Below are 16,429 nucleotides of genomic sequence, written 5' to 3'. Positions count from 1 at the left end.
TTATTTTAAGAAACACCAGAATCTCAGACATTTTTACTGTACATAGCAATGATCATTATGTACAGAAATGCTCATTACTTATACTAGCAAAAAATTGGAAGCACCCTGAATGCTCAACTTAGTGTATTGGTTTTTATAAGTTTTAGTTTAGACATATAATAGAACATCATGGAGCCATTATAAGTTTTTTAAAGACTGTTTGGTGATGTGGGAAAACAATGAAAATGCCCTGTTAAATGAAAAAAGGAAATGCAGTACGATTTTTTTTTAAGTTGTTTCTAAGTGATGGGACTATTGGTGGTTTTAAATTTTTTATTCATTTATGTATTCTATCCTTCATTTATTTTTATAGTGATATGTATTAGTTCCATAATTAAAACACTCTTGAAAAAAAGTTATTCTGTTGTATAATTTTTAAAGTCTTACTTAAAAATCAGTAAAATGACAATGATTTGACACTCAAAAATATTTGCAAGTTTTGTTTTTCTTGAAAACTTTGTTATTGGTTCAAGAAATTTTATCTTAAAATACACGTGGAATTAAGACAGAAAATTAATTTTTGGATACCTTTTCCTTCTCCTACTAGAAGTGGAAGACCTGTTTTCTTCACTTAAACATATCCAACATACTTTGGTAGATTCTCAGAGCCAGGAGGATATTTCACTGCTTTTACAACTTGTACAAAATAAAGATTTCCAGAATGCATTTAAGATATACAACGCTGTCACAGTACACATGAACAAGGCCAGTCCTCCATTTCCTCTTATCTCCAATGCGCAAGACCTTGCACAAGAGGTATGTATTCTGAACGTCTCATTGACATATACAAAGTAATTGATAGTGATAGTAAGGCAGCGTTCTTGGAAAATACTGGTGTGAATATAAGGTTTGTTAGAATTACTGCTGATCACATGTTAATAATTTATTGTGTTAGGAAAAATTTGCTTACGTGTATTTTATCCTGAAAAAAATATATGCTTAGTTCACAGTCAGGGCTCTGTTTCATGAAGAGAATAGCATTAGGTTTGTATATACAACTACATATTTGCATAGTAAGAGAAATATTTGTCTAAATTACTAAAGGGGAAAAATTTTAATGTAGTATAGTTTTATTTTAAGCATTATACATTATAAACTGAGATAAATTAATACTGATGAGATTAAATTATATTCGATAATCAGGTATCATAAATATGTAACTTCTAAGATTTGTTACTTGTAGGTATTTTGAAGTTTTTCCTCTATAGATACTGTATAGAAGGTCCAAAATAATTAAATTTTAATGTACAGTGAGAGTTTCTCATGTTAACATGCTGATATTTAAGTTCTAGTGTCTGCTGCTTGTTGATGTTTAGTGTTTAATGTGTTTTGCAAACATTTTATTTTATTTATTTTAAAAAGTATTTATTTGGCTGCGCCGGGTCTTAGTTGCAGCACGTGGCATCTTTAGTTGTGGTGTGTGGGATCTTTAGTTGCGGCATGCAGGATCTAGTTCCCTGACTGGGGATCGAACCTGGGCCCCCTGCATTGGGAGCACAGAGTCTTAACCACTGGACCACCAGGGAAGTCCCTCTGCAAACATATTTTAAATTGAAGGTTTTAAAAGGATGTAAGTAAGCCATCTCCTATTTTTGGGGGGTGGACATTCTGTCATTATTACAGGATTTTAAGTTATTTTAAAATGAATAATTCTGGAAGCCCATCAGGTAAATCTATTTCACTGAACCCAGACACAAAACAGAAAATGGGCCGAGGGAAGGGTAGGACTTCCAGAGCTACAGACACGTAAAATAGGTTAGGAGGCACTTTTTGAATTAGCACAGAATGTATTTTCTTCATTTAGATGCTTACAGTGAGCGAAGGTCCTATGTGCAAGAGTGGCAGAGAGAAGTCTCATGTTGCTCAGGATAGGAGTGTGACCTAGGGACCTGTTCCTAGAGGGGAAATTTCCCATCTGCTAGTTAAAAGACCTAGTTGAGACCTATTCTTTGTGCTCATTTTTTATTATTGAAATTAAATATGCAGAATTTTTCATTAATAAATTATCCCTGTAGTTTTACTTATAGTTTAAATGGGTTTCCTGAAAATTCCTTATAGAGATTGAAATAGCTGACAGTACTTTGATCTTATTTATTCACAAATACAGTATAACTTTTATTGTGTAGGGTTGGGAGGAATACATAATAGATAATTGTAATCCTTCTCTTCCCATTTAGGAGGAAGGTTTGTCCAGCTAGGTACTGGGGCTTTGTTTTGTTAAGAACAGTAGGTAGAAAAGAGAATGATATAAGCAAGAGAGATTTAAATTGCTCCATTGGAAAAAAGTGACACAACAGAAAGGCTGGAAGGAAAGGAAAAAAAAAAGGAGGCAACGTAGCTTTAAAGGGTTTTAGGAGTTGAGAGGCAAAGAACTAGAAGTGGCTTAAAGAATAATGCTTTGAGAGAGAAAGAAATGGTTAAAAAGGACTTTAAAAACTCAATTTTCAATATTAGATTTAGCATAGTTAACATGTACATGGTTCACAATTGTAAAAGTATTGATTCTATATCAAGGAGATTTTCTCAAAGTTTGCTTTCACAGCCTTCAGTAATACTTGAGAATTGTATTGCTTTGGTGGTGGTGGGATAGTAGGTGATTAGTGACATTGGGCTGAGACTGGTCTTAAAATGAGTGCAAAATGACTAACCTAGTTGGGGCAACAACATACGGTTGTGCTACAAAGTGAATGACTTCCCCTGGAGTTGTGCATGCACAACTGTGTGGCAGCCCTGACTTGACAGTGCATAACATGTGAGAAAAGGATGTACTTGGAATTCATCAAAGAAGAGTGTTAAATCTGATAACAAAATTCTGAAGGTTAAATGGACTCATTGCTTTTATTTTACAGCTGGAAAAGCTTAACAATCACCTTATTCAACCCTTCTGTTTTATGTTTCTGAATTTTGAGGCCAGGTGAGGTTTTGTGACTGGGATGAGACTAACTAGGCTACTCATATGCCCATTGCCTAATTTTTTGCTTTTTAGCATTCATCATTCCAGCTTTTTTCATATACAGTATTTAAAGGAAGAAATTACTTCATGTTTCAGTTAGTATATCATTTTTAAATGGAAATTTAATCCAAGTAAGTAAAAAAAACTCAAGAATTTGATGAAAGAATGTCTTAACACATTAGGAAGTGTTCTTTGTTTTTATAGCTTAAAATATCAGTTAAACATTAAATATCATATAATAGATAATACAGCTTCTGAAAACTTCAGATACTGAGATCCAGATTATATCTTTGACAATCCAGGATACTCATTAATAAATGTAAAACAAGTTTTTTGATCATTTTTAAAGTGCTTTTATCAAGAAAAGTTTGAGAACCGGGGTTTTGTTAAATGAACTTTTGCTTATCCAGTAAAAATGCAAGCCAACAAACTACAAAATGGTATTTGATTATTTGATTTTGAGATATTGAGGTATATACGTGTATAAATATATATATAACAAAAACTTGCATCCAAAAGAACTGTCGCGAATTAACAAGAAAGAGACTACTTAGTTTTTTTTTAATGGGCAAAGGACTTGAACAGACACTTCACAAAAAGAGGAAACCCCAACAGCCAGTAAGTATGAAAAGTCCAGCATCATTAGCTAATAGAGAAATGCAAATTAAAACAAAATGAGAGACTACCGCATAGACACCAAAATGACTAAAAAAATTTTTGAAAGACTGGCAATGTTAAATCTTAATGAACTTATGGAGGAACTGAAACTCTGATAATGTTACTGGTGGAGTATAAATTGGTACCGCCACTTTGGAAAATGTTTGGAAATGTCTGCTAAAGCTAAAGTACCTATATCTGTGACCCAGCATTTTTATGTCTGGGTGTGTACCTGAGAGAGATGAAAACATATCCACACAAAGGCTTAAGCATAAACGTTCATAGCAGCCAGATAATCATTAGAAGCTGGAAGGAGCCCAGATGCACATCAACCAGTGAAAATTGAGTTAGACTCTCACTGTGGAAGAAAAATGAGTTAACAATCACAATCTAATGAGAAGTACTATGGTGGCAGTATGAAAAAGGTACCAAGAGCGTAATGAGAGATGTGCCTACTTCAGTAGGGGTTGGGGAGAGGCAGACATGGCAGAGGAGGAGATTTGGGAGGAAGGAAGAAACAGAAAATTTAATATGCTAAGTCTTCAAGGACAGTTGGGAATTTACCTGAAAGCCCAAGAAAGAAGAAAAGCCTTTCCACTGGCAAAGGTTCAAAGATAGTAGTGACTGAGAGAGCATGGCATATTTATTGCACAATGAGTAAGGAGTAGGATATGATTTTCAAGATAGAGTCCAGATCCTGAAGGCCAGATAAGCCATATTAATAAGTTTAAATTTTCTTACGATGGATCCACATTGGTAAACATTTTAAAATAATTAAATTACATGAATAGATGAAAGGAGATATGATCAACTTGATGCAGAAAAGACATCTGAAAAAAATTTAATACCTTTTCCTTGATAATGAGAATTCTTAGAAAACCAGGTACATTTTGTTAACTTGATAAAGAACAATATCAGAAACTAATAGGGAGCATCTTACCTAATGATGAAACACCCAACATGTTGCTTTTTTTTTTTTTAATTTTTGTCTGCATTGGATCTTTGTTGCTGCGCGCGGGCTTTCTCTAGTGGCAGTGAGCAGGGGCTGCTCTTCATTGCGGTGCACGGGCTTCTCATTGCGGTGGCTTCTCTTGTTGTGGAGCACAGGCTCTAGGCGCGTGGGCTTCATTAGTTGTGGCACGCGGGCTCAGTAGTTGTGGCCTCGGGCTCTAGAGCACAGGCTCAGTAGTTGTGGTGCACGGGCTTAGTTGCTCCATGGCATGTGGGATCTTCCCAGACCAGGGCTCGAACACGTGTTCCCTGCATTGGCAGGCAGATTTTTAACCACTGTGCCACCAGGGAAGCCCCCAGCATGTTGCTTTTTAAGCCTGGAATAATAAAAGGAATCTACAGACTCTCACCACTAGAATTCAACATTTTTCTGGAGGTACTAGCTAGTGCAGTAAAACAAGAAAAAGTCATGAAATATAATGTTGTAGGGGAACAGGGAAAATGTGAATAAGTTTAATTAGTTACTTTGAAAAACTAAAACCTTGATTCATTTGGTAGTCAACATGAAGCCTATTAAAGTATAGATAAAATGTGTATACACACAGATATCCTATTTGAAAATGCAGGTAAAGAGATATTGAGAGAAATAATAAATTATTAACAAGGCTATCTCTGGGTGGTGGATATATAGGTAATTTTCTTGTTTAGATGTTGATGTGTTTCTCAAATTTAATACACAAAAGCCACTAAAGGAGAGTTCAAAGCAAGAAATTTATAAGTGATTGCAGAGCTACCGAAGGATTTTAAACAAGAGTTTGATATAAACAGGCTTCCAGTTTAAAGTATTATTCTGATAACATTGTGGGAGATGTGTGAGATCAAGAATGGAGTCCGGCTTAGAGTATGGAGGCTAGTGTAATTGTCCAGATGTAAGATTTTGAACAGCCATTGGACATGAAGTGAAGAAATATTTCAGTAGGAAATTAGGGCTTCCCTGTGGTGCGGTGGTTAAGAATCCGCCTGCCAATGCAGGAGACACGGGTTTGAGCCCTGGTCTGGGAAGATCGCACATGCCACGGAGCAGCTAAGCCCATGCGCCACAACTACTGAGCCTGCGCTCTGGAGCCTGTGTGCCACAACTGCTGGAGCCCACGCACCTGGAGCCTGCGCTCTGCAACAAGAGAGGCCACCGCAATGAGAAGCCTGCTCACTGCAACGAAGAGTAGCCCCCGCTCACTGCAACTAGAGAAAGCCCGCGTGCAGCAATGAAGACCCAACGCAGTAAAAAATAAACAAATTAATTAATTAAAAAAATAATTAGTATCAAATTGAAATAGTTATATTGTTATAAAACAGTATGACTAGCATGATCTCATTCTGGTAAAAGTAAGAAGTAAAGGATATACACAAAGATTTTCTCATGGTTATGAGGTTATGGGTGTATTGTTTTTGATAACCAACTTTATTGAGATATAATTTACATACACTTAAAATTGGTATGCTTTATTATATAGTTCAATATTTTTGGCACATGTATACACCTGTGTAATCTACCACCACAATCAAGTTATAGAAACATCCGTGAATGCATAAAGCTCCCTTAATTTCTTTTGTAGACAGTAACCACTTCCCACTCCCCAGACCCTGGGCAGCCAGTGATCTGTTTTCTGTTTTTACAGATTTGCCTTTTCTGGAAATTTCATATAAATGGAATAAAATAATATGTAGTCTTTTATATCTGACTTGTTTTGTTTAGTATAATGTTTTTCAGATTCATCAGTGTGTTGCATGTATTTAGTAGTTTGAACTTCTTGTTGAGTAGTATTCCATCGTATGCATATCCTACAGTTTGTTTAACCACTTTCCTATTGGTGGATATTTAGGTTATTTCCATTTTATTATTCTAGCAGATGTGTAACAGTATCTTGTTTTAGTTTGCATTTCCATATGTTGAGCATTTTTTCATAAGCTGTTTCCCTATCTTCTTTTGGAAAATATTTTGATCTTTTTCCCATTTTAAAAATCATATTTAAATTTTATTGAGTTGTAAGAGTTCTTAATGTACTCTAGTTACAAATCCTCCTGTCAGATGTATATCTCTTGGTGAATATTTTGGTAAAAACAAGTATAAGAATATAGGAGGATATATACCAAATGATTCTCTCTAGGTTTGGGGATTATGGTGAGTTTTATTTCCTTCTTTTGGATTATCTATTTTCTGATTTTTCACATTTAACATATACCATTTCTGTAATTTAAAAAAATTAGTTTAAAATGCTCTGAAGGAAAATAGAGAAGGTATTTTAGCTAGAGAAGAGTACAAGATCAAGAGAGAACTTTTTTTTTTAAAGATAAGAGATTAGAGCATTTTTATAGCCTAATGGAAAGGAGCCAGTATGATGTAAGAATAGCCTTTTAATTCCTTAGGCCTTTGTAGAAGTAGCTCATGTTGTATGTTGACACTAAAATAGGCAACAACTGGATTAATAGGGGAAGGAAATAAACACTTAACAGGAGTTGAAATTTCTTTAGAAGGGACTATCTGAGAGGTGCTAGGAACTGATTTAAAAGTAAAAATAGGAGGGAATTCCCCTGCAGTCCAGTGGTTAGGACTTGGCACTTTTACTGCCATGGCCCCAAGTTCAATCCCTGGTCGGGGAACTAAGATCCTGCAAGCCGTGCAGTGCAGCCAAAATAAATAAATAAATAAAAAGGTAAAGATAGGAAAAAAGTGTCTATACACAAAATTATTGAGTTGACTTTGTACATTTTGTTCAAAGTGCATTTCTAATCCAAAATCTTCTTTCTCTCTCAGGATTACTTTCTTAGGGACTATAAATTTCATTTTAAATTAACTGGGATATGATATATTTAAAAAAGAAAAGTACCCTATTTTAAAAATCAGCATTTAATTATTCACAGTTTTGGATTACTGCACTCGACCATTAGTAAGACTTTAATTGAATTCTTGCAAAAGATAATAATTGCTATGCCCCCCTGTTTATACATATAGAACTTTACATTTAGAAACATGTTTTTCTAGGTACCAAAACCAGAGGACAGGCTAATTTTGATGCTGTCATTGCTATGATCTACTTGTGGTCAAATTAGTTAATCCCAAAATTATCATCTCTTAGGTTTGGTAGGGGAATTACTTTAAAAATTATTTAAAATAACCATAAGAGGTATTAGAGAATTACTAGATTCCTGTTCTAATCATGAGTTACTTTTTTTAAAATTAATTAATTTAATTTTGGCTGCGTTGGCTCTTTGCTGCTGTGCACAGGCTTTCTCTAGATGCGGCAAGAGGGGGCTACTCTTTGTTGCGGTGCACGGGCTTCTCACTGAGGTGGCTTCTCTTGTTGTGGAGCACGGGCTTTAGGCGCGTGAGTTTCAGTAGTTTTAGCACCGGGCTCAGCAGTTGTGGCTCCGCGGACTCTAGAGTACAGGCTCAGTTGTTGTGGTGCACAGGCTTAGTTGCTTCGCGGCATGTGGGATCTTCCTAGACCAGGGATTGAACCTGTGTCCCCCACACCGGCAGGCAGATTCTTAACCACTGCGCCACCAGGGAAGTCCCAATCATGAGTTAGTTTTATTAAAAAATTATACTATATATTAATTTACTTCTATATGTTTTCATTGATGATGATAATTTTGGCTTTGTTAATCTGCATTGCTGCAAAGTGCTCTTTTTGGTACTTGAGTTACGAAGCACAGAAAGGAAGAAAATCAGAGGTATTAATAGTGAAAACATATATAGTATAATCTTTGAGGAAAACTAGTCCACAGAGCAAATTTGTACCTTTAAATATTTATGGTAGAAAAAAAGATGGAAAATAATTCGACTGAACATACAGCTCAAGTGATTAGAAATTGAAAAGGGAAATAAACTAAAGCAGAAAAAAGGAATTAAATTATTTAAATGGAAAGAACAATAGATTTAACATCAAAAGCTGGTTTTTTGACAAGTACAAGAAAATAGAGAAACCTTTGACCAGTTAGATGAAGGAAAAATACTAATAACATTAGGAAAGAAAAAAGAAGCATAGATGCAAACACAGGAGAGTAAAAAATTATAATTGCAACTTTATGTCACTAAATGTGAAAGTGCTGTCAGGTGGGTGGCTTTTGTAAGAAAATGTAAATTGCCAAAAGTGACTTAAGAAAAGGTAACCAAAAAAAGTAGTAACTATAGATAAAATTGAAAGTTGGAAATCCACCCCTAAAATAAACTACCAGGCCCAGATAATTTTACAAGCTCTATCAAAACATTAAGGGACATATGAGTCTTACGTTAAATAAACAGTTTTCATGTATAAATGTTGACTATTTCCCAGCTCATTGTGCTAGAATAGTATAGATACTAAAAACAGTAGTTCTGTAACCAGTGTATATGACTATGCTCACCAAGTCTCTAATCCAGTTTATGAACGTTAATATAGAAATCTTAAAATGTGAGTAACTCACATCTAGAAATATATTAAGGTAATAATTTACTATGTGCTAGGTAGTGTGCTAAGCAGTTTATGTGGATTATCTCAATCTTTTAAGAACCTTACATTGTAGGCGCCAATTTACAGGTGAGGAAACAAAGACTAAAAAAAATTCTTCATAATCAAGTGGAGTTTATCCTAGGAGTGCAAGAATTGCTTGACTCGGGTAAATTTTTTAATGTGATTCACTGTAGTATGGTGGTTGTTTCATTACTCCAATATAAATTTATATGTTAGTCTGTAACTCTTTAAAATGTCATCTCTGATTTAAAATGTAGTTACATAAACATATGATTAAAACACTATAAAATAGCAACATAACTGTTAGAACAGTTCTTCCCTTATATAATCATTATTAGTCTCTTTTACATAGTATGTTTGCAGAAATTTTCAAGAAGGAAATACCTCATTCATAGGCATAAATAAAAATGCTATTGTCAATCAGGTAACAAGATTGAAAACTGTGAGAAAAAAATACTTTTTTAAAGTTATAATTCTCTTTAGTGCTTTTCTTTCTTACAAGTAGTTTTTACAATTTTTTTTTTGAATTTTTATTTTATTTATTTTTTTAAGCAGCAGGTTCTTATTAGCTATCCATTTTATGCATATTAGCGTATATATGTCAATCCCAATCTCCCAATTCATCACACACACACAGCCCACCACCACTTTCCCCCCTTGGTGTCCATATGTTTGTTCTCTACATCTGTGTCTCAATTTCTGCCCTGCAAACCAGTTCATCTGTACCATTTTTCTAGGTTCCATATATATGCGTTAATATACGATATTTGTTTTTCTCTTTCTGATTTATTTCACTCTGTATGACAGTCTGTAGATCCATCCGTGTCTCTAAAAATGACCAAATTCTGTTCCTTTTTATGGCTGAGTAATATTCCATTCTGTATATGTACCACATCTTCTTTATCCATTCGTCTGTCGATGGGCATTTAGGTTGCTTCCATGACCTGGCTATTGTAAATACTGCTGCATTGAACATTGGGGTGCATGTGTCTTTTTGAATTATGGTTTTCTCAGGGTATATGTCCAGTAGTGGGATTGCTGGGTCATATGGTAGTTCTATTTTTAGGTTTTTAAGGAACCTCCATACTGTTCTCCATAGTGGCTATATCAATTTACATTCCCACCAACAGTGCAGGAGGGTTCCCTTTTCTCCACACCCTCTCCACCATTTGTTGTTTGTAGATTTTCTGATGATGCCCATTCTAACTGGTGTGAGGTGATACCTCATTGTAGTTTTGATTTGCATTTCTCTAATAATTAGTGATGTTGAGCAACTTTTCATGTGCTTCTTGGCCATCTGTATGTCTTCTTTGGAGAAATGTCTGTTTAGGTCTTCTGCCCATTTTTGGATTGGGTTGTTTGATTTTTTAATATCAAGCTGCATGAGCTGTTTATATATTTTGGAGATTAATCCTTTGTCTGTTGATTGGTTTGCAAATATTTTCTCCCATTCTGAGGGTTGTCTTTTCGTCTTGTTTATAGTTTCCTTTGCTGTGCAAAAGCTTTTAAGTTTCATTAGGTCCCATTTGTTTATTTTTGTTTTTATTTACATTACTCTAGGAGGTGGGTCAAAAAAGATCTTGCTGTGATTTATGTCAAAGAGTGTTCTTCCTTTGTTTTCCTCTAAGAGTTTTTATAGTGTCCAGTCTTACAATTAGGTCTCTAACCCATTTCGACTTTATTTTTGTATATGGTGTTAGAGAGCGTTCTAATTTCATTATTTTATATGTAGCTGTCCAGTTTTCCCAGCACTACTTATTGAAGAGACTGTCTTTTCTCCACTGTATATCCTTGCCTCCTTTGTCATAGATTAGTTGGCCATAGGTGTGTGAGCTTATCTCTGGGCTTCCTATCCTGTTCCATTGATCTGTATTGCTGTTCTTGTGCCAGTACCATATTGTCTTGATTACTGTAGCTTTGTAGTATAGTCTGAGGTCAGGGAGACTGATTCCTCCAGCTCCGTTTTTTTCCCTCAAACAGCTTTGGCTATTCGGGGTCTTTTGTGTCTCCATACAAATTTTAGGATTTTTGGTTCTAGTTCTGTAAAAAATGCCATTGGTAATTTGATAGGGATTGCATTGAATCTATAGATTGCTTTGGGTAGTATAGTCATTTTCACAATATTGATTCTTCCAAGAACATAGCATATCTCTCCATCTGTTTGTATCATCTTTAATTTCTTTCATCAGTGTCTTATAGTTTTCTGCATACAGGTCTTTTGTCTCCCTAGGTAGGTTTATTCCTAGGTATTGTATTCTTTTTGTTGCAGTGGTAAATGGGAGTGTTTCCTTAATTTCTCTTTCAGAGTTTTCATCATTAGTGTATAGGAATGCAAGAGATTTCTGTGCATTAATTTTGTATCCTGCAACTTTACCAAATTCATTGATTAGCTCAAGAAGTTTTCTGGAGGCATCTTTAGGATTCTCTATGTATAGTATCATGTCATCTGCAAACAGTGACAGTTTTACTTCTTCTTTTCCAATTTGTATTCCTTTTATTTCTTTTTCTTCTCTGATTGCCATGGCTGGGACTTCCAAAACTATGTTGAATAATAGTGGCGAGAGTGGACATCCTTGTCTTGTTCCTGATCTTAGAGGAAATGCTTTCAGTTTTTCACCATTGAGAATGATGTTTGCTGTGGGTTTGTTGTATATGGCCTTTATTATGTTGAGGTAGGTTCCCTCTATGGACACTTTCTGGAGAGTTTGTATCATAAATGGTTGTTGAATTTTGTCAAAAGCTTTTTCTGCATCCATTGAGATGATCATATAGTTTTTCTTCTTCAGTTTGTTAATATGGTGTATCACATTGATTTGCGTATATTGAAGAATCCTTGCATCCCTGCGATAAATCCCACTTGATCGTGGTGTATGATCCTTTTAATGTGTTGTTGGATTCCGTTTGCTAGTATTTTGTTGAGGATTTTTCCTTCTGTATTCATCAGTGATATTGGTTTGTGATTTTCTTTTTTTGTAGTATCTTTGTCTGGTTTTGGTATCAGGGTGATGGTGGCCTTATAGAATGAGTTTGGAAATGTTCCTTCCTCTGCATTTTTTTGAAGAGTTTGAGAAGGATGGGTGTTAGCTCTTCTCTAAATGTTTGATAGAATTCACCTGCGAAGCCATCTGGTCCTGGACCTTTGTTTGTTGGAAGATTTGTAATCACAGTTTCAATTTCATTACTTGTGATTGGTCTGTTCATATTTTCTATTACTTCCTGGTTCAATCTTGGAAGCTTATACCTTTCTAAGAATTTTTCCATTTTTTCCAGGTTGTCCATTTTATTGGCATAGAGTTACTTGTAGTAGTCTCTCATGATGTTTTGTATTTCTGCGGTGTCTGTTGTAACTTCTCCTTTTTCATTTCTAATTTTATTGATTTGAGTCCTCTCCCTCTTTTTCTTGATGAGTCTGGCTAATGGTTTATCAATTTTGTTTATCTTCTCAGAGAACCAGCTTTTAGTTTTATTGTTCTTTGCTATTGTTTTCTTTGTTTCTATTTCATTTACTTCTGCTCTGATCTTTATGACTTCTTTCCTTCTACTAACTTTGGGTTTTGTTTGTTCTTCTTTCTCTAGTTCCTGTAGGTGTAAGGTTAGATTGCTTATTTGAGATTTTTCTTCTTCTTGAGGTAGGATTGTATTGCTATAAACTTCCCTCTTAGAACTGCTTTTGCTGCATCCCATAGCTTTTGGATCATCATGTTTTCTTTGTCATTTGTTTCTAGGTATTTTTGATTTCCTCTTTGATTTCTTCAGTGATCTCTTGGTTATTTACTAACGTATTGTTTAGCCTCCATGTGTTTGTGTTTTTTTTGTGTTTTTTTTCCCTGTAATTGATTTGTAATCTCATAGCATTGTGGTCAGAAAAGATGCTTGATATGATTTCAGTTTTCTTAAATTTACTGAGGCTTGATTTGTGACCCAAGATGTTATCTATCCTGGAGAATGTTCTGTGTGCACTTGAGAAGAAAGTGTAATCTGCTGTTTTTGGATGGAATGTCCTACAAATGTCAGTTAAATCTGTCTGGCCTGTTGTGTCATTTAAAGCTTGTGTTTCCTTATTAATTTTCTATTTGGCTGATCTATCCATTGGTGTAAGTGAGATGTTAACGTTCCCCACTATTATTGTGTTATTGTTGATTTCCTCTTTTATAGCTGTCAGCAGTTGCCTTATGTATTGATGTGCCCCTATGTTGGGTGCATATATATTTATAATTGTTATATCTTCTTCTTGGATTGATCCATTGATCATAATGTAGTGTGCTTCCTTGTCTCTTGTAACATTCTTTATTTTAAAGTCTATTTTATCTGATATGAGTATTGCTACTCCAGCTTTCTTTTGATTTCCATTTGCATGGAATATCTTTTTCCATCCCCTCACTTTCAGTCCGTATGTGTCCCTAGGTCTGAAGTGGGTCTCTTGTAGACAGCATATAGATGGGTCTTGTTTTTGTATCCATTCAGCGAGCCTGTGTCTTTTGGTTGGAGCATTTAATCTGTTCACGTTTAAGGTAATTATGAATATGTATGTTCCTGTTACTATTTTCTTAATTGATATGGGTTTGTTTCTGTAGGTCCTTTTCTTCTCTTGTGTTTCCTGCTTAGAGAAGTTCCTTTAGCATTTGTTGTAGAGCTGGTTTGGTGGTGCTGAATTCTCTTAGCTTTTGCTTGTCTGTAAAGCTTTTGATTTCTCCGTTGAATCTGAATGAGATCCTTGCTGGGTATAGTAATCTTCGTTGTAGGTTCTTCCCTTTCATCACTTTAAATGTATCATCCCACTCTGTTCTGGCTTATAGAGTTTCTGCTGAGAAATCAGCTGTTAACATTATGGGAGTTCCATTGTATGTTACTTGTCGTTTTTCCCTTGCTGCTTTCAATAATTTTTCTTGGTCTTCAATTTTTGTCAATTTGATTACAATGTGTCTCGGCATGTTTCTCCTTGGGTTTATCCTGCTTGGGACTCTCTACGCTTCCGGAGAGTGGCTATTTCTTTTCCCATGTTAGGGAAGTTTTCGACTATAATCTCTTCCAATATTTTCTCGGGTCCTTTCTCTCTCTCTTCTCCTTCTGGGACCCCTATAATGCGAATGTTGGTGTGTTTAATGTTGTCCCAGAGGTCTCTTAGACTGTCTTCATTTCTTTTCAGTCTTTTTTCTTTATTCTGTTCTGTGGCAACGAATTCCACCATTCTGTCTTCCAGGTCATTTGTCCATTTTTCTGCCTCCATTATTCTGCTATTGATTCCTTCTAGCTTATTTTTCATTTCACTTATTGTATTGTTCATCTCTGTTTGTTTGTTCTTTAATTCTTCTAGGTCTTTGTTAAACATTTCTTGCATCTTCTCAATCTTTGCCTCCATTCTTTTTCTGAGGTCCTGGATCATATTCACTGTCATTATTCTGAATTCTTTTTCCGGAAGTTTACCTATCTCCACTTCATTTAGTTGTTTTTCTGCGGTTTTCTCTTGTTCCTTCATCTGGTACATAGCCCTCTGCCTTTTTCATCTTGTCTTTCCGTGAATGTGGTTTTTGTTCCACAGGCTGCAGGATTGTAGTTCTTCTTGCTTCTGCTGTCTGCCCTCTGCTGGATGAGGCTGTCTAAGAGGCTTGTGCAAGTTTTCTGATGGGAGGGACTAGTGGTGGGTAGAGCTGGGTGTTGCTCTGGTGTGCAGAGCTCAGTAAAATTTTAATCTGCTTGTCTGCTGATGGGTGAGGCTGGGTTCCCTCCCTGTTGGTTGTTTGGCCTGAGGCAACCCAACACTGGAGACTACCTGGCTCTTTGGTGTGGCTAATGGCAGACTCTGGGAGGGCTCACGCCAGGGAGTACTTCCCAGACCTTCTGCTGCCAGTGTCCTTGTCCTCACAGTGAGCCACAGCCACCCCCTGCTTCTGCAGGAGACCCTCCAACACTAGCAGGTAGGTCTGGTTCAGTCTCTTATGGTGTCACTGCTCCTTCCCCTGGATCCCAGTGGGCACACTACTTTGTGTGTGCCCTCCAAGAGTAGAGTGTCTGTTTCCCCCAGTCCTGTGGAAGTCCTGCAATCAAATCCTGCTAGCCTTCAAAGTCTGATTCTCTAGGAATTCCTCCTCCCTTTGCTGTACCCCAAGGTTGGGAAGCCTGACGTGGGGCTCAGAACCTTTACTCTCGTGGGTGGAGTTGTGTGGTATAAGTGTTCTCCAGTTTGTGAGTCACCCACCCAGCAGTTATGGGATTTGATTTTATTGTGATTGCGCCCCTCCTGCTGTCTCATTGTGGCTTCTCCTTTGTCTTTGGATGTGGTGTATCTTTTTTGGTGAGTTCCAGTGTCTTCCTGTCAATGATCAGCAGTTAGCAGTTCAGCAGTTAGCTGTGATTCTGGTGCTCTCGGAAGAGGGAGCGAGCACACATCCTTCTACTCCACCATCTTGAACCCGTTTTCCAGTTTTTACAATTTTAAATCGTACCTTTTTAAAAAAAAATCTTTATAAATGCTAGTGATAGTTTTTATAACCTAGGAAGAATATTCTTTGTTTCTTAGGTACAAAGTGTTTTGAAGCCAATCCACCAGAAGGAAGGACAAGAATTAACTGCTTTGCTGAATGCTCCACATATTCAGGTAGAAAATGGAGAGAGCATCACATGTGTGGTTTTTCCAGCATCCAAAATCACTTTGAATCAGAGTCTCTTGGGCTAAAAGAGACCTCAGATATTAACGTAGCCTGTTTTGATTGCTTACAACTTCCACTGCAGAATAATTATTGTTGGATTATATATTTTTGTACTTAAAGTTAACCACATTATTTTTGAAACAATTTCTTATTCTTTACAAATTCCTCCCTTTTTTGGTCATATTTTTCCATAAATTTTAATTATCTGTGATGTTGGACCCTTGAGGTAATTTTGTTTTTTATGAAGTTTAATAAGCATTTTAGACTTTGATAACTCATCCCAGAGTATTCCCTATTATACCTAACAAATCTTTAGTTATTATTAGCTATAAAAGTTACAGGGTTGCATCTGTACTTCAGTTGGAAAGTTTGGAAAGAGATCTGAATATATAATTAATTACAGCACTTCTTTTAAAGGTTTAATGATCAGGATACTATGTACATGATTAGGTTAAAATCTCTCTACAGAAATAAATCATGCTGTTATTTTAAATGCTATGGGTTTCTTTGAAACAGGCACTTTTACTGGCCCATGATAAGGTTGCTGAGCAGGAAATGCAGCTAGAGCCCATTACAGATGAGAGAGTTTATGAAAGCATTGGCCAATATGGAGGAGAAACTGTAAAAATAGTTCGTATAGAAAAGGCTCGAGATATTCCATTGGTAAG

The 16,429-nt window shown here is 35.9% G+C and overlaps 1 protein-coding gene across 3 annotated transcripts in view; it reads left to right on the top strand.

The window, feature by feature from the left end:
- The window catches only part of PALS1 (protein associated with LIN7 1, MAGUK p55 family member), a 104,484-nt gene that overhangs the window by 50,276 nt on the left and 37,779 nt on the right, over positions 1 to 16,429 (top strand). For all 3 annotated transcript variants that reach the window (XM_082647467.1, XM_082647466.1, XM_082647468.1), the window contains 3 exons: positions 587 to 795; positions 15,632 to 15,709; positions 16,278 to 16,424. In XM_082647467.1, coding sequence (XP_082503593.1) covers positions 587 to 795; positions 15,632 to 15,709; positions 16,278 to 16,424 — 434 coding nt within the window. The remainder of the gene's footprint in view (positions 1 to 586; positions 796 to 15,631; positions 15,710 to 16,277; positions 16,425 to 16,429) is intronic.

Source organism: Grampus griseus (genome assembly GCF_964374135.1).
Source record: "Grampus griseus genome assembly, chromosome: 2".
Taxonomy (NCBI): Eukaryota; Metazoa; Chordata; class Mammalia; order Artiodactyla; family Delphinidae; genus Grampus; species Grampus griseus.
The sequence above is the reverse complement of the archived record's forward strand: the minus strand, read 5'-3'. Positions and strand labels throughout refer to the sequence as shown.